Source organism: Podarcis vaucheri (assembly GCF_965113315.1).
Source record: "Podarcis vaucheri genome assembly, chromosome: 5".
Classification (NCBI taxonomy): domain Eukaryota; kingdom Metazoa; phylum Chordata; class Lepidosauria; order Squamata; family Lacertidae; genus Podarcis; species Podarcis vaucheri.
Genome location: NC_138763.1, coordinates 44,284,906 through 44,309,332, shown reverse-complemented (window position 1 = coordinate 44,309,332; position 24,427 = coordinate 44,284,906). Strand labels below are relative to the sequence as shown.

Genomic DNA, 24,427 nt, shown 5'->3' with positions numbered 1-24,427 from the left:
AGCAGCTGAAGGGGGTGGAGTGAGGGCGAGCTCATTAATTGGGGGGGCACTCCCCCCCGCGCCCCTTCTAGCACCGCCAGTGTGGGATGCCCAGGCACATTGCAATGGTGACCATCCCAGCGGATGAAGGTCACGTTGCCCTTCGCGTGCGCTTCGTGCGCGCCGTGCCTGAGGGAGCGACCAGGCGCCTCCTTCTGGACGCATGCGCCAAACCTTCATAGTTCCTCCTAAAAAACGCACGTATGAATTTCAGTCTGAGACACAGACGGCCGGACCGAAAACCAGAGCATGCGCAATACTGAATCCGGAGGGAGGGGGTTGAGTGGGGCTAAAATGCCCATAGAGATTGTAAAGGTGCAGAGGTACAATTCAACTATCTGGAGGCAAACTTCCTGGCTCCTTTAAAAGCGGTTTTAGTTTCTCCTGGGCTGGAAGAACTGCTCAGAGAAGTCAGTGAATGGAGATATTAAGAATTTTTATGTAGCGTGCTCCTTTGTAATCCAGATCTTATTTTGTGTGGCAGGTGCTATTTAACATTGTTTCAATACACTGACAAATTGCTCGGCCATTAGCCAGTTATTTCATATGGAGCCCACTTGCAAAGTAGAGATGGGCCCGAGCCTTGTTTCCAACAACAACAACAAAAAGCCCCATAGAAAACACTCTTAAGGTTGCCACAAATATACTTTAATTATCTTCTCCTCGGACTTGTTCACAGCCGAAATTGGCGATCAACTCTGTTGACTTGCATAAAGATGCGCTGCACTTAGCGTTTAGAAATATGTCTTAAATATGATTTCCACACGAAAAGTTCTGCACACCTATCTTGGCTGCTGCGTTTGGCGAGAGGGAGCTCTGCTGCCCAATCACAACTAAGCCGAAACCTTAGATTTCTTTCTTTCTTGATGGGCAACTCTCATTTCTCTTGGGTAGAAAAACGTTATGCGAAAAGCGAGCCCGGAATTTGTCCGCTGCCTGTCTGCGCGGATGCCTGCGATGCGCCACCACGGAGGGCTGGTCTTTGGGCGCACGCCCCTTGCCTGGCCGAGCGCCTCCCGGTCGGTGGCGTCGCAGTGTGTAGAGTGCATCCGCGGCGCTTGCATCGCATCCCAGCTTCTCGGATCCCGCCATGGCTGCTGCTTACAGGCTAGTTTTGGTTCGGCACGGCGAGAGCGCCTGGAACCTCGAGAACCGCTTCAGCGGCTGGTACGACGCAGACCTGAGCCCGGCAGGGCAGGAGGAGGCGCGGCGCGGCGGAGAAGCGCTGAGAGGTGAAGGAGACCGGGGCGCGGCGCGAGGGCTGGGGAGCCGGGAGGCTGCAGCAGGCGGAGCGCGATGGGGATGCTTGGAGGCTCTCACCCCGGGGGGAACTCAGCGCAGGGGTCGGGAAGGTATCCGAGCAAGGCCAGAAGATCTTGCGGGTCCTCTTTGGACCACGGAGGGTCCCAGTAGCTGGCGATGAAGGAGGTTTGGGCGTGCGGGTGTTCCCTTTCTCCTGCTTTAGCCACGTGGTGGGCTTCCGCGTTCTCTCCGCGCAAGAATTGGGTGCCTTGCATTTTTCTGGGACGGGTCTCCCGCTAGATGCCTAACCAGGTCTACAGTACAGTGGTACCTCGAGTTACAGACGCTTCAGGTTACAGACGCTTCAGGTTACAGATTCTGCTAAGCCGGAAATAGTACCTCGGGTTAAGTGCTTTGCTTCAGGATGAGAACAGAAATCGTGCTCCGGGGGCGCGGCGGCAGCAGGAGGCCCCATTAACTAAAGTGGTGCTTCAGGTTAAGAACAGTTTCAGGTTAAGAACGGACCTCCGGAACGAATTAAGTGCTTAACCCGAGGTACCACTGTACTCTGAAGTAAGCCCCGCTGAATGCCGTATCACTGGCTCTCCAGTAAGCGTGCATGGAATTGGCAAGGATGCTCTCCCCCCCCTGGGGGGGGGCTTACTCATGTTGGGAGGGGAATGGAAAGCCAGAATGGGTTAGTGGGCTTTCGAAGCGAAACGGGGAGTTGGACACGTTTCTGGAGGCCCACGCGTGTTCTCGGGCGTTTGAACTGCAAGTCTCTAGCTCGGAAAGATGTAAAGTAGGACAAAGGAGAGGTTTCCTGAAGCTCGTGCATCGGCCTCCCGCTGAAGAATCGAAACGCAGCTCCCTGCAGCCGGCCCTGGGGTGGGGGCGTCCTAGGCTAGCCGGAACTCCGGCCTTACTCCTTTCAGAGATTGTGACGCCTCTTGGCCCCGAATAGCCTCGGGCTAAATCTGTGCCAAGCATAACAGGGATTGCATCTCACTCCTCTGGGCGGCAGGATGAATTGACTGAAAACGTGCCGCTTGTTCACTCGCCAAAGGCGTCACGGCCTACATAGAGAGGGTGGCAAAGGCTACTCTCCTGCTGTGAAAAGGGGCAGCTGCCTCTCTAGCTATGTCCCCCCCACCCCCACCCCCGCTTCGGCTGCGCGACCTTGGCTAGGTCACTTTTGCGCATTTTGGGGTCACTGTTTCGGTCTGAATCAAGGCATGCCCCCATTGCCTCTCAAGGAAATCTCCACAGCAGCGTAATATTTAATTTCATATAATAATTGCTCTCATGGAACATCTCAAAGCTCTTTTGGAATAAAAACAACAGCAATAAAATTACAGCAATTTAAAAGGCCAATTAAAAAAATTACTGTCCGATACAGAGTGAGATAAAGATAAAAGGCTTGCTGGAAATAAGAGAAGCCTTAATATGGCATGAGAGTATCTCTTCCCTGCATTCCTTACACATGGACCCTGTGTGGCCATCCTTGCAGGATTGCATTGGCAGTCTTGCTGGGCCTTTGATATGGAAATTCAGCAGGAGCTGCTGAGTCATTCTGTCTTGCTGAGAGAGAGAGAGAGAAGGCTTGTGCCCATTATTGTTACAGGAAATTGGGGGGGGGGGGAGAGCTCCAGGAAACAACTAGGTACCGCATGTTTTCTGCAGGCTCAAGAAACAGCCCGCCCAGTTCCAGTTTTTGTGCATTATCTCTCTGGGTGTAAGGAAAGAGAACAGAGTTCTGCTCTTCTCTGAGAATTGCGTAGAGTGTTTGATGCAAGCAGAATAAAAGCCCTGCATTTAAAAGTGTCCATTATTGTTCATTTCTAATGCTGTTATTGTTAATTTCTGATGCCCTCTTAAGGGGTCATCCTGGGTTGGGTGGGTGTTGTTTGCATAAAACACATTTGCATGCAATGGTGCATGACTTGCCCTTTGCTTGCCTTTGTCCCGTTTCATCTTCCGTGTTGCACAATTACTGCTTTCCCCACCCTGACATTGGTTGGCATTATTGCACAGAACCTCTCTTCCTTTCTACAGAATGGGACAATCAGGCACATGGGAGCAAGCAAATGATTGTAAGGACGTGTTGTTAAGGCTACACTATGACATAACCTAATTTAGATAGAGGTGACTGGCTGTTTCCTCTCCTCTTGGTGAGCAGAGAGAGCGGCTGGTGTTCAGATTCCTCCCCCACTCCAATGATTACATAAGCATTTCATCTTTCCACTATACTGGGTTTCAATGTAGCTGGCCAAAACGAGCCAGCTACATTGTAAAGTGGAAGATGCGATACGCTGAGTTTGCTGCTAATTTCAACACTGGAACTTGGTAATGGTAACCTCAGGGCTTACAGCATATGATTAGTAAACCTACCTATTTGTTTGCTACCCCTGCTATTCCATCTTCACTTTGTCGGTGGAGTATTTGCTGGATTATCCCCCCACCGCCTGGATTTGGTGGGTGACTACCTATGTCAGTGAAACATTGAGGGGCTTCCACACTAAGGTGTTAATGTGTTACAGAGCAGTTGGGATAAAGCATGCTTCAAATAAGATAAGCATTGTACAGTGGTACCTCTGGTTGTGAACGGGATCCGTTCCAGAGGCCCATTCGCAACACGAAAGGAATGCAACACGCAGCTGCGCGTCTGCACATGCACGGGTTGCGATTCGCTGCTTCTGCGCATGCACATGACGTCATTTTGTGTGTCTGCGTATGCGCAAGCGGTGAAACCCGGAAGTAACCCTTTCCAGTACTTCCGGGTCACCGCAGGACACAACCTGAAAAAACGTAACATGAAGCAAACGTAACATGAGGTATGACTGTACTCTCTGGGCCCTTCCAGATGCTGGTTATGAGTTCGACATCTGCTTCACATCTGTGCAGAAGAGGGCAATCCGCACCCTCTGGACTGTGCTGGATGTCATCGATCAGATGTGGCTACCCGTAGTGAGGACCTGGCGCCTCAATGAGAGGCACTACGGTGGCCTGACAGGCCTTAACAAGGCTGAGACGGCGGCTAAACACGGTGAGGCCCAGGTGAAGATCTGGAGGCGTTCCTTTGACATTCCGCCACCTCCAATGGAGCCTGATCACCCTTTCTACAGTACCATCAGCAAGGTGAGCTGGGAAACTCTAGTCCATTAGTGGTGTGTGGGGCAGGGGGGGGATGGATCATTTGGAAGTTGTCATGACTATAATACCTTCCTGTTTCTGCCCATTGTTGCCCCAGAACCATGGATTCATTGGACTCCCATTTTCATCCATCTTCTCTATCCATTGCTTGGACTTTTGCCCTTACATTACTCTCCCTTTGTCCAGTTATTTTGGAAGTCCTACAGTTGTCTTTGCTAATTGCTGGTTTTATACGGGATGTCACCCCTGAGCTGTTTTGACAATTTAATAGAACTTGCCCCTTTCATGCAATTAATCATTTACATTGTGCCCTTTCATGGATGTTTGTACTGCATGGTGACAACAGTCAAGGTTATTCATGGAGGGGCTGGAATCTTCTATCTATACAACATGTTTGTTAATGGTTTTACCACGCGAGATGGTCAGATCGCAGGCTCTAGAACTTGTTTCATCTGATCACAGTTGTGTGGATTATAATACCATCTGCAGGCATTGAAAAGCTAAAACAGCTGTGTACAATAGGCAATGAAATTGAAAATAGGCAATGAAATAAAACAGGCCAATCAGGCTAAGAACAATAGGCAATGAAATTGTGATTATGGCTGTAAAAGAGGCAACTTCTGTAGAACAGGTCGCTGAAGAGCCAAAGCAATGTGTAGAAACTGCAGAGAAGTGGATTTTGGCTAAATGTTAGGAGAAACCTTCACACAGCACAAGCCGTTTGACATTGCAACAGATTGCTATGGGGAAGTGCTGGATTTGCACACCCCGGAGACATTTAAGCAGAGGCCAGATGGCCATCTGCCAGAGATACTGCAGTGAGCAGTGAGTAGGAACTAGATTATCTTTAGGGCACCCTTCAGCTCTGTGATTTTCCAAACATTAATAGTTTCATACCGCATTTGGGAGGACAAATATAAAATGTTGGTTTGGGCAAATAATTATCATTATGCTGTTGATATGAGAGGTCAGGAAGAGCCACTGACCAGAGACCAGAGGAAAAACAAATGCTTAGATGGGCTCCTGTAAAGTGCCTATTTTAAAATGTCCAGTAACACAGGCAACCAGCGAGCATGGTTCACAGCTGGAGCATGTGGTAGCACAGGCCAAGGAACCAATTCTTCCAAAGAGAAGGTGCTTCATAGATCTCCCTGAGCATCTCCAGGATGAAGCAGAAATCGTGTCTTAAATGCCACTCCATATTCTTCCGCAGGATCGTCGCTATGCTGACCTCACTGAAGATCAGTTGCCTACATGTGAGAGCCTGAAAGATACCATTGCTCGGGCCCTGCCCTTCTGGAATGAGGAAATTGTTCCTCAGATCAAGGAAGGCAAGCGTGTGCTCATTGCTGCCCATGGCAACAGTCTCCGAGGCATAGTCAAGCATCTAGAAGGTGAGTCTGCTTGTGACTTAAGACACCCAAGGCCGCACAAGCCTGGTCAAGTCTAAAGGCAAGCTCCAAGAGGGTTGCCTACCAACAGTCTTTGGGATGGGCACTATAACCAAGCTCCTGGTGTGATTCACTCCTTGCTCTTTGCAGGAATGTCTGAGGCAGCAATCATGGAACTGAACCTGCCCACTGGAATCCCCATTGTCTATGAGCTGGACAAAAATCTGAAGCCCATCAAGCCCATGCAGTTCCTTGGGGATGAGGAGACTGTCCGCAAGGCCATGGAAGCTGTGGCTGCCCAGGGCAAGGTCAAGAAGTGAAGGCAAACCCAAGTACTCCGTAGAAGATCTCCCCCTCCCTCATCCCTTTCCTTCCCAGCACATGCCTGCCACAGCCTGAGGGACTGGGCAGACAAGCCAAAGGAGGTGAAGCTTCCTGGGGCCACCACGTTCTTTCCTTCAAGACCAACGTCCTTCCACATTCACTTTCCCCCCAGCAGGATATGGCTAGATACACTAGGGATGTGGACCACAGTCCAGCACAGGGGTCTGGCAGATGAGCAAGCCCTAGCGCCATGGAATGTGATGCTGCTAAAGTGAAGGGGGGAATCCCCAAGCATTCCGAAGAGAGAGCCCCTCCTGCCTTCTTTCCATTTTATGTGGCAGCTGTAGTAGTCTTGCTCGATTTGGTTTGGTCACTGGTGATTAAGGCTAGCTAGGGGTGCTTCAGCCAGCACAACAGGGATGCTCAAGGACCATTTATTTTTTATGGGTCTTTTTAAAGAGAGCATGTAATTTTGCTAAAGAGTCTTTTTTTATTTTTAGTTGTCCCTGGAGTTACGTCTGATTCTGTATTAGGTAACAATAGCCAGCTCCTTATTTCATTGCCTTCAAAATGATTGTAGGAAGGAGTGAAGCTAGGGGAAGAGAAAAGGGAACAGCACCCACCCTGGAATCTCCAGCTGCGATCCCGTAACTTTGCTGTGTAGTGCCAGTAAGCCCAGATACTGTGTATCATCATGTGTTGCTTTTCTGCCCCACAGTCTGTGTGGTATCCCTGCCTGATTTAGGGCAGGTTTACACTGGAGCTCACTTCACTGTACAATGGCTGCATTTGCCCTAATCTCAGTAAAATAAAGGAATTATGTGCAATAGCTCCTGTGTCTGTACAATCTTATTGATTCCAAGAAAGAGTGTTACTTGTTGCCCCCCCTATGCTGACTCTTCATCTCTCCTTTCCCATTTAGTCACAGTATCTATCCACTGCAAGCAGGTCTGAAAAGGACCCAGGTCATCTTTTGTTCCATCTTAAAACTACTGGCTGTGGAGCCCATGTAGGTAAAGTCCATATAAGGACAAGTCTTATGTTCTACTCTAGCTGATCCCCAAACCACTCCCAAGGTGAGCACTGCAGGTGGTTGGTGTCCCTGTTGGCTTACACACACACAACTGCTACTGATCAACAGGGAAGTACAGTTCCCAAGTACGGGATTCCCCTTCCACATGGCCCTGCTGGCAAAGAGAGAGGTTCAAACCATTATGTTTTCCTTTTCTTCTTTTTTCAGATTTGGTTACTAGTTTACAAGTGAATGTCAAAACATTGCAATACTGTGGATACTAAACATAAGCCAGTACTGTATACAGAAAATGTGAACACAAGAGTAATAGGAGGGAACACAAAGGTCAATCCTGGTTTACTTATATTCAAACATATATGTTTAGATAGGAACAATATCAAATTTCCTTTGTTTGTGACTAGGCATTCATTCCTTTGGTTCTCCCCCTCGAGTGCCTTGGAGCTATCTAATTCAGAACTTGGGCACTGCCTGGGATCCTGCACCCCTAATCACCACCCTTGCTTCTCTAATAGCATATCCTCCAACAAGAGCAGGGGGTTCACTAGATCAAACTATCTAGGACTGAATGTAAAAAAGATAAAGGGACCCCTGACCGTTAAGTCCAGTCGTGGACTACTCTGGGGTTGCGGTGCTCATCTCGCTTTATTGGCCAAGGGAGCTGGTGTTTGTCCGCAGACAGCTTCTGGGTCATGTGGCCAGCATGACTAAGCCGCTTCTGGTGAACCAGAGCAACGCACATTTACCTTCCCGCCAGAGCGGTACCTATTTATCTACTCACACTTTGACGTGCTTTTGAACTGCTAGGTGGGCAGGAGCTGGGACCGAACAACAGGAGCTCACTCTGTCGCGGGGATTTGAACTGCCGGCCTTCCAATCAGCAAGCCCTAGGCTCAGTGGTTCAGACCACAGTGCCACCCGCATCCCAGGACTGAATGTACCCAAGTTCAAAGGAGGAAGTTAACCACCTCTAGAGAAAAGCTTTTATATTGCCTATAGGTGGTATTTATTAAAGATAAAAAAACAGTACTGCTTATGGCTCAGAAAGGAAGAATGGAAGACAGTTTTATTTGTCCTTTACCAGGTGTTAAGATTAAAATCAGGCAGAAAAGACAGGGACAACAGGGGAGAGTTGGTTGGTTTATAAAACAGTACAACAGCAATATAAAGTTAAGAGGAATCAGGAGTTATCAACTTTTCTTTCCCAGACCATTCCAGAAGCCAAAGTGGCCCAGCTCTGTTTTGCACACTCATAAGGTCCATTCACAGCAACAGCAAAGGAGGCTGCTCCCATGCCCCTCTAAGCTTGCAAGCTGTAGCAAAGCCTTTCATGTACTTGCTGTGCATCTTGGGGCATACATCAGTCACTACGTCTGCAGAAACTGGGGCTGTACTCTCGCTACCTTGCGCAGTTCCTTGCTATGTGTACTGGGGCACTGCACTTCACACCAGCTGATTGGCACCATCTGTACTCCTGAAATCAGAACAGAAATCCATAGTTACACAGACACCCTTCCCAGGGAAAGAAAGATTCCTCCACTCATTAAAGGTGCCTTGCGACCACACTGAGACCCCCAGATATAGGGCAGTATATAAATTAAATTAATAAAAAATATACCACTACCTGGCTCTCTAAAATTTAGTTACTGCATCCATAAACTGCCCTTTTCACTTTACAACCTAAGTGGATATTCTATATTATAGAATGTCTTCCCTCAATAGTGACGTTACTAATGCTTCTTCCTTAACCATACATTTAAGAGGTCCAGAATATATTGGCATGTTCAGTAGATTTCAGCATTATGCACAACCTGCTTGGAACGAGACGGGTCTTACCTGCTTCACTATGAGCCACCACTACCCCCAGCTCATTTTCCGCTGTTGTCAGCAAATAGTTGGACTGTGCATCACCCAGAGAGATCTAGCCCCACAGGTTGAGTTAAGGTGCAATGCCAAAAGATTTCTCTTCCAGCTAGCACATACATACACAGCACATAAAGGCAGACACAAGAAAAGGATACAACTTTGGCCAAAACAATATCTCCTGGGCGGAAACTCTTGTAAACCTCTACCTGTCACCATGCATGAGGTGGGAAGGAAAGAGAAAGTGTGAAAGGCAAAATACTGAGACAACTTTGAGAGAAAGTGTGCAGTGAAACATGGCCGATTTGAACACAGAGAGGACATCCATCAGATATCCTTTATCCAGAAATCACAAGCCTTTTCTTCAACAAATGTACAAAAAGAGGCATTGCTAAAAGTCCTCTTGCCCCCACAAGGTTTTGCTTTTCCTCAGGTAAGTTTCCCCAAGAGTAGTAATGATTTTATTATTTTTTTATCACACGGTTTTCTCCAATGAGCTCAAGGTGGCAAACCCACTTGTCCCCCTCTCGATACTGTCTTCAGAGGTAGGTTAGGCAGAGAGATGGTGACTAGCCCAAGGTCACCCAGAGGGCTTCAAAGTCTCCCATGTCCTAGTCCGCCACACACATGTATGTGTTCGTGCCAGGAAGAAATGCTCCTGCCTATGCGCATTAGGAATACTACCTATTCCCAACACATGTAACCAAAATGTTTATTCCACTGACCTTGTCTTTCTCTGTAGCTCTGACATCTTCTCTCCTGCAGCAGGAGAAAAGAAGGTAAGAGTTCACCCTAGTCCTCCTCTCCCTCCCCTAAAAGAAAACTGACTATACTGACTCGGCTATGAGCGATTGCCAAAGAAGAAGAAGCTTTTGGAGGAAGGGTTAGCTAGTTTAGATGAAAAACCAAAAGGTCTGAACATGAGGCCAAGCACCTTACTGAATGAAGTAGATCTGGGTCTTGCTAGTGCCTAGATGGATGACTGCCAGGGATCCAAACACTGCCTTGGGTTCCACAACAAAATTTTATAAATGAAAGGAACATAAATATAATAAAACAATTAATTAATAATTAATTAATTAATTAATACAATAAAACAATTCCCACTAGCACTCAAGTGCTAATGATGAGAGTAAAACAAAATATTTGTAAGGGCTGGCCTTATCTCCTCTCTAAAAGTGCAGACATCCAACACCTCAGAAGAAGCCCCCACAACAAAGTTGTCTTCCTACCGGATAGTTCCACGGAATGGGGATTTTAATGGTGTAGAGCCAACATACAAGATGTGCACTTTGGCAAAACGAGAGTTAATGCTGCAAACCTGGGTGGGAATATTGGGGGTGGGGAAAAAGGGGAGAGAAAACCATAACTGAATTTCAGATTGGACAAATCGAACAGAGTAATCACAGGGAACAGTAAGATCAATGCCTCAGCAATTCCCCCTCCCACTTTTCTAAGTAACAAAAGTAATTTTAGGATTGCAGTCGATGATGCTTTCTGCTCTGTGGAGGAGAAAAATCAAAGCTAGTTTTTGAGATGAAGTACGTGCTTCTTCCTTTCTATCAACAACACTTTGTTCTGGCGAGGGCAATGCTTGCAAGGTTTATACTGGACTTGCTAATGAAGGAACTTGGGCTTCTGGTATTTGGGGCTGAACAGACCAAGAGCCCTGATATTTATTACTAGGGGCTGAGCTCTTGCTCACTGCACTTGCCAGCTACACCCACCCACTTGTCAACCCCCCCCTCCTCTCATGCATCACCAAGTCAGCCCCTCCCATTAGAGCACATCAAACCACCACTACCTGCTCCCATTAGTTTGCCCTCAGCTCACCTAGGTTTCCCACCTGTCTCCCTCCTCCAATTCTCTTATCCTCTGATGTTGCTAAGGCTGAAATGGTGTCACTGGAGAGACAGGCAGCAGCAGAGCAGGATGGTTGCTGGGCTGCTGCCTAGCCCTTCCTAGCCATTCTTCCATGGTTCGACTGGGCCAGACACCTGCCTCCATCTCTCTCCTCCTACCACCTTTGTCTCATTCCCCAACACTGCTGTGATGGACAAGTAGCTCTCAGAAGTCTGTTGTCACACTGTAGCTTGCAGTGCCACAAACCAAGCAAACTGCTGTGCGAAAACATCCATGCCATTTTATTATATATCAAGACATTTATATCCCACCTTTCCCCACAAAGCTAGTCAAGGTGGCAAACGTGATTCTCCTCTCCATATTATCCTCATAACAACCCAGTGAGATAAGGGAGGTGAAGAGTTGGTGACTAGCTCAAGATCACCCAGTGAACTTCATGCCCGAGTAGGGATTTGAACCCTGGTCTCTCAGGCCCTAATCAGACACTCTAAGGAGTACACCACATAAAAAGGTGTAGAAAACATTGCTCAGCTGCAATAGTCAGGCTTGTGGCAAACAGCTTCTATATTTGATTCACAGCCAAACCTGTTGCTTTCCTTGGCCCACCAGTAGATGAATGAAAGACAATTCTACTGTGCCAAGATAGAAATGAGGTTACCTTGCATGTCACTGTAGCTCCCACATCAGGAAGAAGCTGAGATTCCACATCCCTCATCACAGAAACCACTGGGAGCTAAAGAGAAGCAAAGACTAGTCATGATTTATTTGACGCATTGCTTTAGAGCAGTGCTCATCAACCACAGGTCCTCAGGTGTGGATGGACTAAAACTCCCATCAACCCCATCCAGTTTAGCCAATGGCCAGGGATAATAGGTGTAGTTCAACGAATCTGGGGGACTCATGGTTGAAAACTACTGTCTTACAAGTGTTAATATGACAGCCCGGACACTGAGATCCAGCGCCGAGGGCCTTCTGGCGGTTCCCTCTTTGCGGGAAGTGAGGTTACAGGGAACCAGACAGAGGGTCTTCTCGGTAGTGGTGCCTGCCCTGTGGAACGCCCTCCCTTCAGATGTGAAGGAAATAAGCAGCTATCTTATCTTTAAAAGACATCTGAAGGCAGCTCTGTTTAGGGAAGTTTTTAATATTTAACGCTGTATTGTTTTTAACACTCGATTGGAAGCCGCCCAGAGTGGCTGGGGAAACTCAGCCAGATGGGAGGGGTATAAATAATAAATTATTATTATTATTACTACTACTATAAGATAACCATGTCTCAAAACTTCTTCTGGATTACCAGCTGATCATACACTTGTTGTTGTTGTTAATATTTATTAAATTTGTATACTGCCCTATATCTACAGGTCTCAGGGCGATTCACAGGAAAATATAAATGTAAGCATCTAATCACTACAGGTGCCACAGGATACATTTCAGGCTTTATAGAGTGTCATGATTATGCACCATCCAGTTCACATGACATGAAGCTCACCTGCCTTCTTGCACAGACGCACCTCCAGTCAAGAATCTGTGAGACCCAGAACAGCTCCACAGCTATTCACAGAATCATACTGTAGAGTTGGAAGGGACCCCCAGGATCATCTAGTCCAAACTCCTGCAATGCAGGAATATGCAGCTGTCCCATGCGGGGATCAAACCTGTAACTTTGCCATTATCAGCACCATGCTCTAACCAACTGAACTATGTTGACTCATCCAAGGTCACAGCTATGCACTCCCCACCTCCCCAACTTGGTTCCTCTCTTGGTCCTACACTATGAACTAGCACTGCTCACATCAAAGCATTCAGTCCTTGCAATTCCCACTACACCACCCCCTCATACTGTTGCCCAGAGGTTGCTTCAGTCTCACCATGCCATTCTCACTTTTCTTCATGAGACAACCAGCCAGGGAGGCATAGATCGAACCATGACGGGTGTAGGTGCCGCTTCCAGGGGTTCCTTCCTCTAAGCTGCAGAGTCTCTCTCCTGCAGGACAGAATGCAAGTCAAACATCTCATTGCCTAGAGTTGACTGTCCTTTCAGACAGTAACAGACGCAGCAGGAGAAGCTGTCATAGTGAAAAGCAGGACCAATTCATGTACCCCCAGCCCTATTTATTGACTCTCATCATGCTGTTAACAGGTGCGTATCAAACATTTAAAACTTTCCTATGGTTTAAAACGGGGGCAGGAGGGAGAGGAGGCACATATCCTAACATTACCCGGCTGCACAACTGCGTTGCAGTTTGCCACTGTTGCCATCCTGAACATGGACTGTCCTGATACCTCTCCCATTGAGCTACCTGGAGTTATAAACATAGACCACTTATAAACGCCATCTCCAACTCCTCAAAATATTCCATCAATGGTGTCTCCAAAAAATTTTAACCATCATTTGAGAAGACAGGTGAACTAATGCCAGTGTACTGGAAGAAGGAAAGATCACCAGTGTCGAAGCAATGATTCTTCAACATCAACTTCGTTGGACTGGTCATGTTGTTCAGATGCCTGATTATCATCTTCCAAAGCAACTGCTCTATTCCAAACTTAAAAATGTAAAGCATAATGCTGGTGGTCAACAAAAGAGGTTTAAAGACTCTCTCAAGGCAAATCTTTAAAAATGTAGTATAAACACCCAGGGCCGTCTTTAGCAGATGCGGCGTCGGGGTGCAAATATCTGCCCAGCGCCCCCAAATAACCACGGATGGGGGGGCACGTGAAGCATGTGGTTGGCGGGGCGTAGCTGGCGAGCGTGCAGGGAAAGGGGAGGCTGCTGGCAAAGCCGCACAGCTCCCCAACTCGTTGGGGCACCCAAGAGGCCGGAGCCCTGGCGCAATGCACCACTAAGCCCTATGGGAAAGATGGACAACTGGGAAACACTGGCCTGCGAGCGCTCCAAATAGAGAACAGCCTTTACCAAAGGTATCATGGCTGGAACTCAGGACGAAAGGGAGAAACTTGCTAAGAGGAAGGCACGCTTGGCAAACCCTCACCTTGACCAACTCCCGCCTGGCAACCTATGTCCCCACTGTGGAAAGACGTGTGGATCCAGAATTGGCCTCCACAGTCACTTAGGGACTCACGGTTAAGACCATGTTCATGGAAGACAATCACACTCGGCTACGAGTGATCACCAAAGAAGAAGAACTTCAATAGCGCGACTTCGTTTTTGCACCCAGCCAGGACGCCTCCCTCCTCCCGCCCCGGCTCTCCCAGTCACCCACCAGGGACGCAGTACCGCGCGGGAGCCATCCTGCCCGGGGCGAGTCTAAGCGGCGGCCTCCCTCGCGGGAAACGCGCCTTCCGAAGCAAGTCTCCCCCACCGAAAACAGGGCTCTGGGCCGCTGCCTCATTGGCCGGCTCTGCTGTCACATGACTTCCTCCCCGCGCGCACGCTTTCCTCCCTTGGCGGAAGAGCTATTATAGAAAACGGGGCGTGCGGGGCACACAGAGGGAGAACCATAGGCAGAGGGCGCGAGGAGACCGTGCGAAGCGACGCGCAGTGGGTGACGGGAATCGTAGTTCGGCTTGGTCTCTCGGCGTAGAGTCGCGCATGCGCAAGGGTGAGGGTGGTCAAAGACAGGGAGCAGGATGCCTCGGTGGATGCGGTAACGCGGGGAGCGGGTGGTAGTCTCGCTTTGACTACACCCTGATCATGGCAGCACCAGGTAAGGCGAGGGGGATCCCTCTGACGCGCGGTGGTCCTGCGGTGCATGCTGGGGCAGACCTCGTTTCCCCTGCACGCTTCGGGAGAGCCGGTGCTCTTTCGCCGCCGGGTAGCTCCTCTTCTCCATTGCTGCTTAAGGGCTTCGTCTGTTTGCTAAGGCTGCCGTGCCCGGTCTGGGCAACAAAGCCGGGGCTCGGTGCTCTTCGCTTTCCCAGATATTGCTTAGCAGCGTCCCGAATGACTGCATCCTTGGAATGCACGTTGGAACGGACAGTCCCCGGGAGGCATGGCTAGAGAGAGCCATGAGCCGCTGAACTCGGTAGACACGCGCCTTCAGGTCCCCACGCCTCTACAGAGATTTCGTGGGATGCATACGAATGGTGCTTCTTTCCCTGTCCCCACTTCTCTCTGGGGTTTGTTCCAGTGACCGCCTCTGGGGCTGTTATGCCTAGAGCAGGCGAGCTGGGGCTCACGCGGAGGTGGAGCTTTAACCTCATCTGATCTCCCTTTTCTTAGAAAATATAGTGGAGACAGAATCCCTTCCCCCACCCCACTGGGAGCCCATTGACTCACCCACGCAGGTCTCGCTGTCTCATAACCATCTCAGTGGTTAATCTTCCCTTGTGTGACTTCTGCTGTTGCTGCCATCTGCTAGAGGGGCAATGCTGCCTTCAGAAATCACCCTTAATCCGTGCTCAGGAACGATGCCAGCTCTGCTCAACTGGCAGAGAATGGGCTGAGCTCTGGGTGCAGAGACAATGCTTTTCTTTCTTTCTTTCTTTCTTTCTTTCTTTCTTTCTTTCTTTCTTTCTTTCTTTCTCTCTCTCTCTCTCTCTCTGTGTGTTATTTTCTGCTGTAATGTCAACACAGACGGGCTGCTGTGTGTGAACACTTTTATCATCTAGCTGCATATGAGCTGGTATACTTTGCCTGAAAGCTCTAATTTTGATTCTAAATGTATTGCCTCATGAAAACTAATTTTGTGATATTATTATTATTATTATTATTATTATTATTATTATTATTAAATAAATCTCAAAGTGGTTTACAACAATGCATTCTGTTGTGAACCAAGTAAAATAATCTGTTTTCCTTGGGGGTGGGGGAGAGACTTGGAGGTGTTCTTGCTATTTATTTGGCTACTGGGCAGAGCGCTGCAGGAATTCTGCAACATGTTGCTCAATTTTACCAAAGTTTCTACAGAAGCAGAATTAAGAAGATCGAGAACTATGCTGATCCTCTCCCCTCCCATCCTTGTGAAAATACATTCATGTGTGAGAGGCTGTGAGGGATTGTCCCTGTTTAATGTGCAGCTATAACTTACCCTAAGATGAACCAAAATAGGGTCACTTGTGTTCAGACTAACTACAAGGAATGTCCTCTGTTGAGAGCACCAGAACACCTTTTTGAGGCAAGTAGAATTTGAGTGGAGTGAGAGGTTGCTAGTACAGTAAGATATAAGTGGAGATTGGGCATAATGGTTGCTGCAGAGTCAGCCATAGGCCTACTTCCCTAAGTTTCCATACGCTAAAAATAATAATTTGATCTCTCGACAGTGGTGCCAAATTCCTTTTTAGGTCTCTTTGTTTCATTTCTGCACTGTGACCCCCTTACTAAGTTCCACCTTGCTGGTACTGTCACCACCCCTGAGGGGTTCGTAGGGTCACATTCTTGGTTAATATTAATTGGCCAAGATCAGCTTTCTCCAGAGCTGGCCTAGCTCAGGTTCCCTCTTGCTCTTAGATTAGCTGCAGCTTGATGCTGGAGTTCTGCGAGCAGGTAAGTGCCATCATTTCGTTCCTCCTCTTTTATCATTTTGGCCTCCTTAGCCCTGCTAGCTTTAGTTGTTGTTGTTTAGTCGTTTAGTCGTGTCCGACTCTTCGTGACCCCATGGACCAGAGCACGCCAGGCACTTCTGTCCTCCACTGCCTCCCGCAGTTTGATCAAACTCATGCTAGTAGCTTCAAGAACACCATCCAACCATCTCATTCTCTGACGTCCCCTTCTCCTTGTGCCCTCCATCTTTCCCAACATCAGGGTCTTTTCCAGGGAGTCCTCTCTTCTCATGAGGTGGCCAAAGTATTGGAGCCTCAGCTTCACGATCTGTCCTTCCAGTGAGCACTCAGGGCTGATTTCCTTCAGAATGGAGAGGTTTGATCTTCTTGCAGTCCATGGGACTCTCAAGAGTCTCCTCCAGCACCATAATTCAAAAGCATCAATTCTTCGGCGATCAGCCTTCTTTATGGTCCAGCTCTCACTTCCATACATCACTACTGGGAAAACCATGGCTTTTACTATACGGACCTTTGTTGGCAAGGTGATGTCTCTGCTTTTTAAGATGTTGTCTAGGTTTGCCATCGCCTTTCTCCCAAGGAGCAGGCGTCTTTTAATTTCGTGACTGCTGTCACCATCTGCACTGATCATGGAGCCCAAGAAAGTAGACAGGTCTAAATTGGATATTTTCCCCAACTGAGGTAGAGATGTCAAGGGGATATGCTGAACTCTCTCATAACCAGGACTGGGTTGGGGAAGGTATCACTGTTGGCTCCCCACCCCCTCTCACCAGTCAATTCTTTCCCAACCCAGAAATATTTTGCAGAGATGAAAAGATTCATGGGAGCAAGGATTCAATCCTCTCCCTCCCTGCATGTCAGCTCTCTAAATCTCCTTTTTAAAAATACAGTGGTACCTCGGGTTAAGTACTTAATTCATTCCGGAGGTCCGTTCTTAACCTGAAACTGTTCTTAAACCTGAAGCACCGCTTTAGCTAATGGGGCCTCCTGCTGCCACTGCGCCGCCGCCACACAATTTCTGTTCTCATCCTGAAACAAAGTTCTTAACCCGAGGTACTATTTCTGGGTTAGCAGAGTCTGTAACCTGAAGCGTATGTAACCTGAGGTACCACTGTATAATTTTTATTAATTTCTTTTAACACAATATTTCAGCATACCAAAAGCAAAACAAATAAATTCTTTGCTCTACTGAGCTCTTGACTTCCCTCCATCCCTTCAACCAGTTTTTAATTTTCAAATCTTTGTGCCGCACTTTATATCCTCTACTTCAGACCTTTATATCCTTATGATCAACTCTGTCTCAATGGTCTATCAAGTTTTTAGATTTAGAGTTTTCTCATTGCATGATTTATATCAATCCCACTAGTGTCTTCACATTTTTACAATAAGTATTCATATTGTCAATAAATTTACTCTCTTTGAAACTTTTGGTCGTCTTGGTTCCGGAACCTGTCTGTCAGCTTGGCCAGTTCCGCATAGTCCATCATCTTTGTCTGCCACCCCTCAATCGTTGGTAGTTCCTGCAATTTCCATCTCAGCTCTCTAAATCTCGTAGGTGCTCAGCTCTATATGGGCTTGTCTTCTGTTTTGGAAGGGTCCATCCCTAACTCAAGGTATCCCCCCTACCCTAAAAATTCTGGACTACACCACAGCAAACAACTTTGGGGAAAGGGCACTGTATCTCTGCCACTCATGAGATGCCTGGTTTCCTCAGTCATTCTCTCCCTTTGCTATGAGAGCTGAAGAAGAGCCTGCTGGATCAGGCAAAGACCTGTCTAGTCCACCATCCTGCTCTTACAGAGGTCAACCAGATGTCTGGGAGGAACCTGCAAGCAGGACCTGAGCGCAGAAGCACTCTCCCCTTCTGCCCGTCTTCAGTTTCCAGCAACTGGGATTCAGAACTGGGGGCAGAGCATAGCCATCATGGCTAGTAGCCACTGATAGCTGTTTTCTCCATTATGCTGGGAAAGGAAATCCAAATGCAAACTTCATAGATGTGCCTCTTTGGCCTTTGGGGTGCTGTGTGTGCTCTGGGCAATCTCTTGCCCTTTGAACTCAGTGTATATACATTCACGCCTGGGTATTCCATCTCGGAAGATGGGCAGGAGAATTGGCAGAGCCACAGAGGGGACACATTCAACTCTGGGTGCATTCTGCTAGCTGTCATTACTCACATGGACAGTGGTGGGTGAGCAAAACCTTTCCACCAATGCTGCACTGGAGTCATCTGAAGTGAGAGTGACTCCTCACCCTCAGCACTATCCTATGATCAGCCGTGACTCTTCCACCTTCCTACATCCCTTAGCATTGTGATTCTGGAGCAGTAGACTCAGCCGCTGAATATTTGGCACCAAGCCTTTGCCTTCCATCTAAACCCGATGTCCAGTATCTACTTAACACTGCTTCCTCTCTCCACAGGCTCTGAGTGGCAGGGATGAGGAGCCGCCAGAGGATGTACTCCGCTGTCATGCGCTTCTTCCTGAAATGCCTGCGGATAGGTCAGCGGCGGCGGTTCTGGCTGACTAAGCATGTGGGGCAGCTCTGGCTGTATGGGCGCCTCTGTTTGCGCTCCCTGGTGTACAACTCCTTTGCTAATGGCGACACTGCTCTCGACGCCCTCTTTGAGCCCATCTACTGGCTGGTGGATCACGTCACCCGCTGGTTTGGGGTGGTGAGTATCCTGGGAGGAAAGGCAGTGGAGTGCAGCTTCAGGCCCCCTGGAGACATGTTCAGCTCTAGGAAATAAAGAGTTTGAGCCCTGGGCTTCAAGCCACCATCAAACATCTAAGCTGTGCAAGGAGATACATGACCTTGCAGATGTGGGAGGAGATGGCGCTAATGCTTTGCTGAATTCTTTTGTGGTCCCCCAGTGCTGCTGTTTTCTTCGGATTATGGGGAGACCAAGTTGGGATTTAGCATGGGGATCCATCCACTGGAAACATTCCTCCATCGAAAGGGCTGAGACTTGTCTGCAGTGTGTTGGTGGCTCAGACCCTTCCCTCTTCCCCCTCAACAGGTGTTTGTGGCCCTGGTAATCACTCTGACCAGCTCAGTGGTGGTCATAGTGTATGTCTGCCTCTTGCCACTCGTCTTGCGAACCTACCCCCTTCTTTGGATCTTCTGGCATTTCATCTATGGTCACTGGAACCTTGTCATGATTGTCTTCCACTACTATATGGCCATCACTACTCAGCCCGGTTTTCCTCCACAGGTAGGGTAGAGGCACCAATATCTCTAATTTCACTTTTAATAAGTTTATTTTTTAACACTGAGATCCATGGTAGGACATGATTTCCTACCACTTCTTCTTTCACTGGTGACTCTTACACAGAACGTTATGGACAAAGGGCTGATATCGAGTTTCCACTGTGTGCAAGCTCCAGAGGGCCCATGTCCAAATATGCTTGACCCAGTGTGTTTTGGGTTAGTGTAAGGGCAATGGCACTCTTGCAACCGCGCTAAAGGCTACCGATGTTCCTTCCAGCAGCAGTTGAAGAGCGATGTCGCTGCTGTCTCCATCTGCAGGAAATGTATTGCCCCGAAGCCTGCCCGGACCCACCACTGCAGCATCTGCAACAGGTGGGCATTCCCCTTGTATCAGACCAGTGTCACGTGTGGAAACCTGAACCCTTTAAAGATGCTTTATGGGCAGGCAGATAACCAGGGTCATTTATCTTTCACATTGTATGTGAGCATGAAATGTTGTGTGGTAGCTAGTGCAGAATCCTGTGTCTGGCAAAGACTCCTGAGAATTTTAGAAAGCTTTCTGAACTCCACGTTCCCCTCTTGGCATATACTTCTTGTGATTCTCTTACATTTTCCCCAAATATCCAAATACTTGTTTCAGAATAAAGCACGAGAATGCAGGAAGCATAACTACTTGACTCATTGCGCACTTTTGTGATCTTCATAATTTTGGATATGGAGTGAGAGTTTCCTCTGATGCAGAACTGCGATGACAATAATAATCTGGACGTATATGAATTGTTGCCTGTTTCTCATGCTGAAGTCTTGGAGTCCCTCTAACTCTTTCAGCTGAGATATAACCTGTAAGAACATCAATGTAGTTTCTCTGCACTGAAAAAGAAAGTACAGTAAATAGAGGAAGGGTGGCATGGGAGCGAGGGAAAATAAAATTGTATGGTTTTAATAAATTAGGCAAATATGTTCAGTCTGCATATGTCTGTTTTGCATAATGTCTGCTACCTGTGGGATTAGGGGTAAAGGACAATGCAGAACATCAGAGCTTGGGAAATGCTGCTCAGTCCTCCTCCTCTTTGAATCTTCTTTGCGTTCTCCACTCACTTTAAACCTTTGGTTTTATTTCCCAAGCCATAAAGGTTAGAAACTTGCCTTTCTTAATGAAAGGAAACATGCTCAAGAAGCTAAATTCTGCCAAATGCTGTGTAGCTTTGGGGTGCATCTGTGTATCTATAGACTATATGCATCTCTACCTTTAGGAACACCTGCAAGTTTGTGCAGAAGTCTCCTTACACTAAGGTAACATTGCCAAAGACTGCAGAGGGCTTTGCATTGAGGCCAGTGAGCAGCCAGTACCCAGCTCTCGCCAAGCAGCCTTCAGCCAGTCTCTTGCTTGCATGCTCATTAAGGGATCGAGTGGTGACTTGTTCTTGTTTTTCTTGCCTTGTGTTGCTGCACCGTGTCATGTTCCATAGCTGCATCATTTCCTTACTATTTAAGCTGCGCTGTCAGCAAACCCTTCTCCTTCTGTCTCACCTCCAGTGTGCAATGGTGCCCTAATGCAAATGCTATTTCCCTTCCACAGGTGTGTGTTGAAGATGGACCATCACTGCCGTATCCTTCTGCAGGCCCATAGCTGGACTGACTTGGGGGTCTCCTGTAAGGTCACTTGTCCCAGGAGCGCGATGATATATGCAAAGTGATAATATATACCCCCAGGGAAAGTAAAGGATGTCTTGAGATTAACTGGTCCAAGGGGGTAAACTTGCAACATTGAAGAGGAAAAGGAAAAGTATTTGTGCCGATCTCCAGTGAGGCACGTCTCAGTAAATGTTTTGGGAATCATCAGCTGCATTTCAGAGGGCATTCCTGTTTCAGCACCAAAGCAAAATGGTTCTTAGGCCAGAACTGCTATTCCTCCTATGTGAAGCATCATCCCCTGTTCTTCTTGCCTGCTGGGTTATGGCTTTATTAAAGTGTGTCCTGAGTAAGCAGATCTCCTCACACCCCCAAATTGAAAGGAGCAGCAAAATTGGAAGGAGCCCCAACAGGTGGCATAATACTAGGTGGATCAATTAAATCACCAGTACGGTTTGGGTGCAGATCCAGAATTGGCTATCCCCTGTTACATGGTGAGGAGGGTTGGAGATTTTTGCCTGCCTTTACAGACCTTTAACCCCAAGGGACAGCGTGGCTGAACAACTGCGTGGGGCACTTCAACCACCGCTACTTCTTCTCCTTCATGCTGTTCATGACCATGGGCTGCATCTACAGCAGCGTCAGCGGCTGGGACCTGTTCTGGGAGGCCTATGCTGCCATTGAGGTGAGGTTTCTGGCTGAACTGGGGTCTGTCTGGGCACATGGTGGCATGGGAGGGGGGGTGCTTTCTCAGTGGAGGGGGAGGGGCTCTTCCTCCTGGCCTGGATAACTGCACGAGGAGTTACATAGGCCGAGGAGAACTGAGTGTGTGTAACTGGCAGCCTCTTTTCCATCCGATAGAAAATGAAACTGCTTGACAAGGGGAGACTGCACGTGACAGCCAATCAGGTGGGGTACCTGCTGCTCCGCTGCTCAAGTCAGGGACAGGGCAGAGCATGGCAGGGGAGCTTGCTGCTCTGCCCCAGCAATTGACTCTACAGCCGTGGCTGTGACTGCTCAGATTCCCTTTCCTGGGCAGAATCCCTCCTTCCTTTCTTCCTCCTAAGGGAGCCCGAGCCCATTCAGCTGCAGTTGGTTGTGCCATCGAGGGGAGGAAGTGTTTGCACAGCTGGCTAAGTGACGCTGTATTCTTGTCTTCCAAAAGATAATGTATGAATGGGGAGTAAGGGAAGTGAGTATTGAACCCCGGTACCCATGCTCTGCCCCATCGCTGATTCATGATCAAGACCCTTGCCTCTCAAGAGGTGTCTGTCTTGTGCTGTGCTGTCCGTCCACCCATTTGTCCTTGAAAGACCTCCACATCTCATTGGTTTGGGGTCACAGCATCCTCCGCTGCATCCTCGCATCTCTGGCCACCGCAACATCTGCTTTTTCCTTGCAGACTTACTCTCAGACACCACCACCCACCTTCTCCTTCCGCCAGCGAGCTTTCCACAAGAGTATAGTGTATGCCTGGGTCCTCTGCAGGTAACTGATCTGGTTGTTTGGTGCTCATGGGGAAGAGGAGGGGCAAGTCTCTCCGGAATGCTTTGAGAAAGCTGCCAAGTCAGCCTCCGGAGCACAGAGCTTTCTAGCTGTCTTATTCTCTGCTCTCTGCAAAAGCCTCATCCAGCTGTCAGTGAGAGATAATAAGCGACTTGCTCCAGCTATTTCAGCTACTTGGTCTTTGCCCACCCGCTGCAACATTCCTCTGTTCATTTCCCTGCAGTTCGGTAGCCTTGGCACTGGGCGCTCTCATGCTCTGGCATTCTGTCCTCATCACTCGTGGTGAGACCAGCATTGAAAGGCACATAAACCGCAAAGAAAGAAAGAGACTCCGATTGAAGGGCAAGGTGAGGAGGGCAAGGCTCAACCTTCAGTGGGGGGCGGGGCGGGGGGAGAAAATGGAGGCAGAACAGCTGAGCTCACCTAGTTGCTTGATGTGTGTGTGTGTCACGCTAAAGTTCCATCACTTCAGGGTGTTTAGTTAGAAAAATAGCTAAAACAGGGCCTTTTCTCCTGCAGCCCCTTCCTGTATACACAAACTTCCTCTTGAGTTGACCCTGTTATTCTCCGGCTTCCAGAAAACACAAAACTATTTTTAATCAGGCATGCATTTGAATATTTTATTTGAATTAATTTTAATACATTATATAGAACTCAGCTACATAAACAGGGAGACTTTTTTTTTTAAGGGTATGATTCCGTTGCACTTATTTTTGACCATTTGAATAATTCTGAAGTTTGACCAGATTTTCCCAAGAGGGGTTGCTATGCAGAATGGAAGAATGAATAAATATGCTAGAACCACCCAGCAGAATATAATTTCATGCTACTTTTCCATTGGGTCTAGGTCTTCCGAAACCCATACAACTATGGTCCTTTGGGAAATTGGAAGGTTTTCCTGGGTGTGGAGACACAGAGGTGAGAACGGGAAATGTGCAACTGGTATACTCTACATCTGCCCTGTCTTTTGGACAATAGGGTGGCTGGGATTGGCTTGACAAAGCAAGGCACAGCTGAAGCTGCTTATTTTGCATTCCACAGCAATGCTGTAGCCCTCTAGGTCCTCTGTAATCTGGAAAATGCTTGGGCGGAATATACTAGCAAGCCTGTAAATGTCTTCCTGTGTTCCATTTATTCATTGAAAGATGTTCTCTTTTCTAGGCATTGGGTCACCCGAGTTCTACTACCCTCCACACACACACCCTATGGATCTGGCCTGAGTTGGGAAACTCCACCCTGCATTGTGGAACAGAAGACTCCTCTCTTGACAATTTGATTTGATAAAGGGCAGAGTTGACCAGCTGCTGGAAGACGGGAAACCACAGGCTGCTTTCAAGGGGCAGCATAATGGACAGCACAGATCCCCGAGGTGCTGGTGACGTCACACGCCACAATTGCACCAGCTGCAGCAAACTGCTCCAGCAGTCTTAGGATGAAGGTGGAAGAGCCCCCCCAGCTGCAGGCAGCTGCGGTGAGACAGCAATGTCTTGCCCACATAATCCAGCCTATGTAGGATGAAGTATTGGTATTCCTGGTAGTGGAGGAAGGCGCAATATGCCCCCTGCCCCACCTCAGGACCCTGGCTGGTATGCCAGGGTCTTGTTACTCTTCCACTGTGTAGGCAGGGATTTTTTAAACAAAAATAAAAATCATTTTAATATGGTGTGGCATCTGTTCCTCTTTAGCAGAAGAGAAGGCACAATGGTGGAAATATCTGAAT

The 24,427-nt window shown here is 48.1% G+C and overlaps 3 protein-coding genes across 5 annotated transcripts; 2 read left to right on the top strand and 1 right to left on the bottom strand.

Annotated features, from left to right (window-relative positions):
- The first annotated feature begins 1,034 nt into the window (after positions 1–1,034).
- On the top strand, positions 1,035–6,978 carry PGAM1 (phosphoglycerate mutase 1). Its single transcript, XM_082224772.1, has 4 exons — positions 1,035–1,271; positions 4,145–4,419; positions 5,648–5,828; positions 5,976–6,978. Exons 1-4 carry the CDS (start codon positions 1,130–1,132, stop codon positions 6,143–6,145), a joined length of 768 nt encoding a protein of 255 aa, XP_082080898.1. The 5' UTR covers positions 1,035–1,129; the 3' UTR covers positions 6,146–6,978.
- Positions 6,979–8,219: 1,241 nt separating this feature from the next.
- EXOSC1 (exosome component 1) lies at positions 8,220–14,278 on the bottom strand. The gene is made up of 8 exons (XM_082224776.1): positions 14,127–14,278; positions 12,774–12,889; positions 11,564–11,638; positions 10,275–10,363; positions 9,768–9,801; positions 9,201–9,251; positions 9,016–9,100; positions 8,220–8,653 (listed from the first exon to the last, which is right to left on the bottom strand). The coding sequence occupies exons 1-8, from the start codon at positions 14,152–14,154 to the stop codon at positions 8,547–8,549; spliced, it is 585 nt and encodes a 194-aa protein (XP_082080902.1). The 5' UTR covers positions 14,155–14,278; the 3' UTR covers positions 8,220–8,546.
- Positions 14,279–14,401: 123 nt separating this feature from the next.
- On the top strand, positions 14,402–24,370 carry ZDHHC16 (zDHHC palmitoyltransferase 16). 3 transcript variants are annotated; one of them, XM_082224770.1, is made up of 11 exons: positions 14,402–14,570; positions 18,781–19,033; positions 19,379–19,573; positions 19,850–19,941; positions 21,149–21,177; positions 21,753–21,886; positions 22,063–22,110; positions 22,604–22,689; positions 22,931–23,054; positions 23,555–23,625; positions 23,869–24,370. In XM_082224770.1, exons 2-11 carry the CDS (start codon positions 18,797–18,799, stop codon positions 23,981–23,983), a joined length of 1,131 nt encoding a protein of 376 aa, XP_082080896.1. In that variant the 5' UTR covers positions 14,402–14,570; positions 18,781–18,796; the 3' UTR covers positions 23,984–24,370. The 3 variants fall into 3 exon arrangements, with proteins under 3 accessions (XP_082080896.1, XP_082080895.1, XP_082080897.1); XM_082224769.1 differs by having other exon boundaries at positions 19,847–19,941; XM_082224771.1 differs by lacking the exon at positions 22,063–22,110 and having other exon boundaries at positions 19,847–19,941.
- Positions 24,371–24,427: the final 57 nt, after the last annotated feature.

Bases quoted from the DNA above. Each gene is read 5' to 3' on its own strand.
- ZDHHC16 (XM_082224769.1), top strand. From the start codon at position 18,797: ATGAGGAGCCGCCAGAGGATGTACTCCGCTGTCATGCGCTTCTTCCTG. The intron at 21,178-21,752 runs GTATCCTTCTGC...CCCAAGGGACAG, and splicing joins GAAGATGGACCATCACTGCC to CGTGGCTGAACAACTGCGTG. The intron at 23,626-23,868 runs GTGAGAACGGGA...TCTCTTTTCTAG, and splicing joins CTGGGTGTGGAGACACAGAG to GCATTGGGTCACCCGAGTTC.
- EXOSC1 (XM_082224776.1), bottom strand. From the start codon at position 14,154: ATGGCTCCCGCGCGGTACTGCGTCCCTG. The intron at 10,364-11,563 runs GTAACCTCATTT...ATTCCCACCCAG, and splicing joins GAGCTACAGTGACATGCAAG to GTTTGCAGCATTAACTCTCG. The intron at 9,252-9,767 runs GTCAGTGGAATA...GCATGGTGACAG, and splicing joins GAGCTACAGAGAAAGACAAG to GTAGAGGTTTACAAGAGTTT.
- PGAM1 (XM_082224772.1), top strand. From the start codon at position 1,130: ATGGCTGCTGCTTACAGGCTAGTTTTGGTTCGGCACGGCGAGAGCGCC. The intron at 1,272-4,144 runs GTGAAGGAGACC...GGGCCCTTCCAG, and splicing joins CGGCGGAGAAGCGCTGAGAG to ATGCTGGTTATGAGTTCGAC. The intron at 5,829-5,975 runs GTGAGTCTGCTT...TGCTCTTTGCAG, and splicing joins CATAGTCAAGCATCTAGAAG to GAATGTCTGAGGCAGCAATC.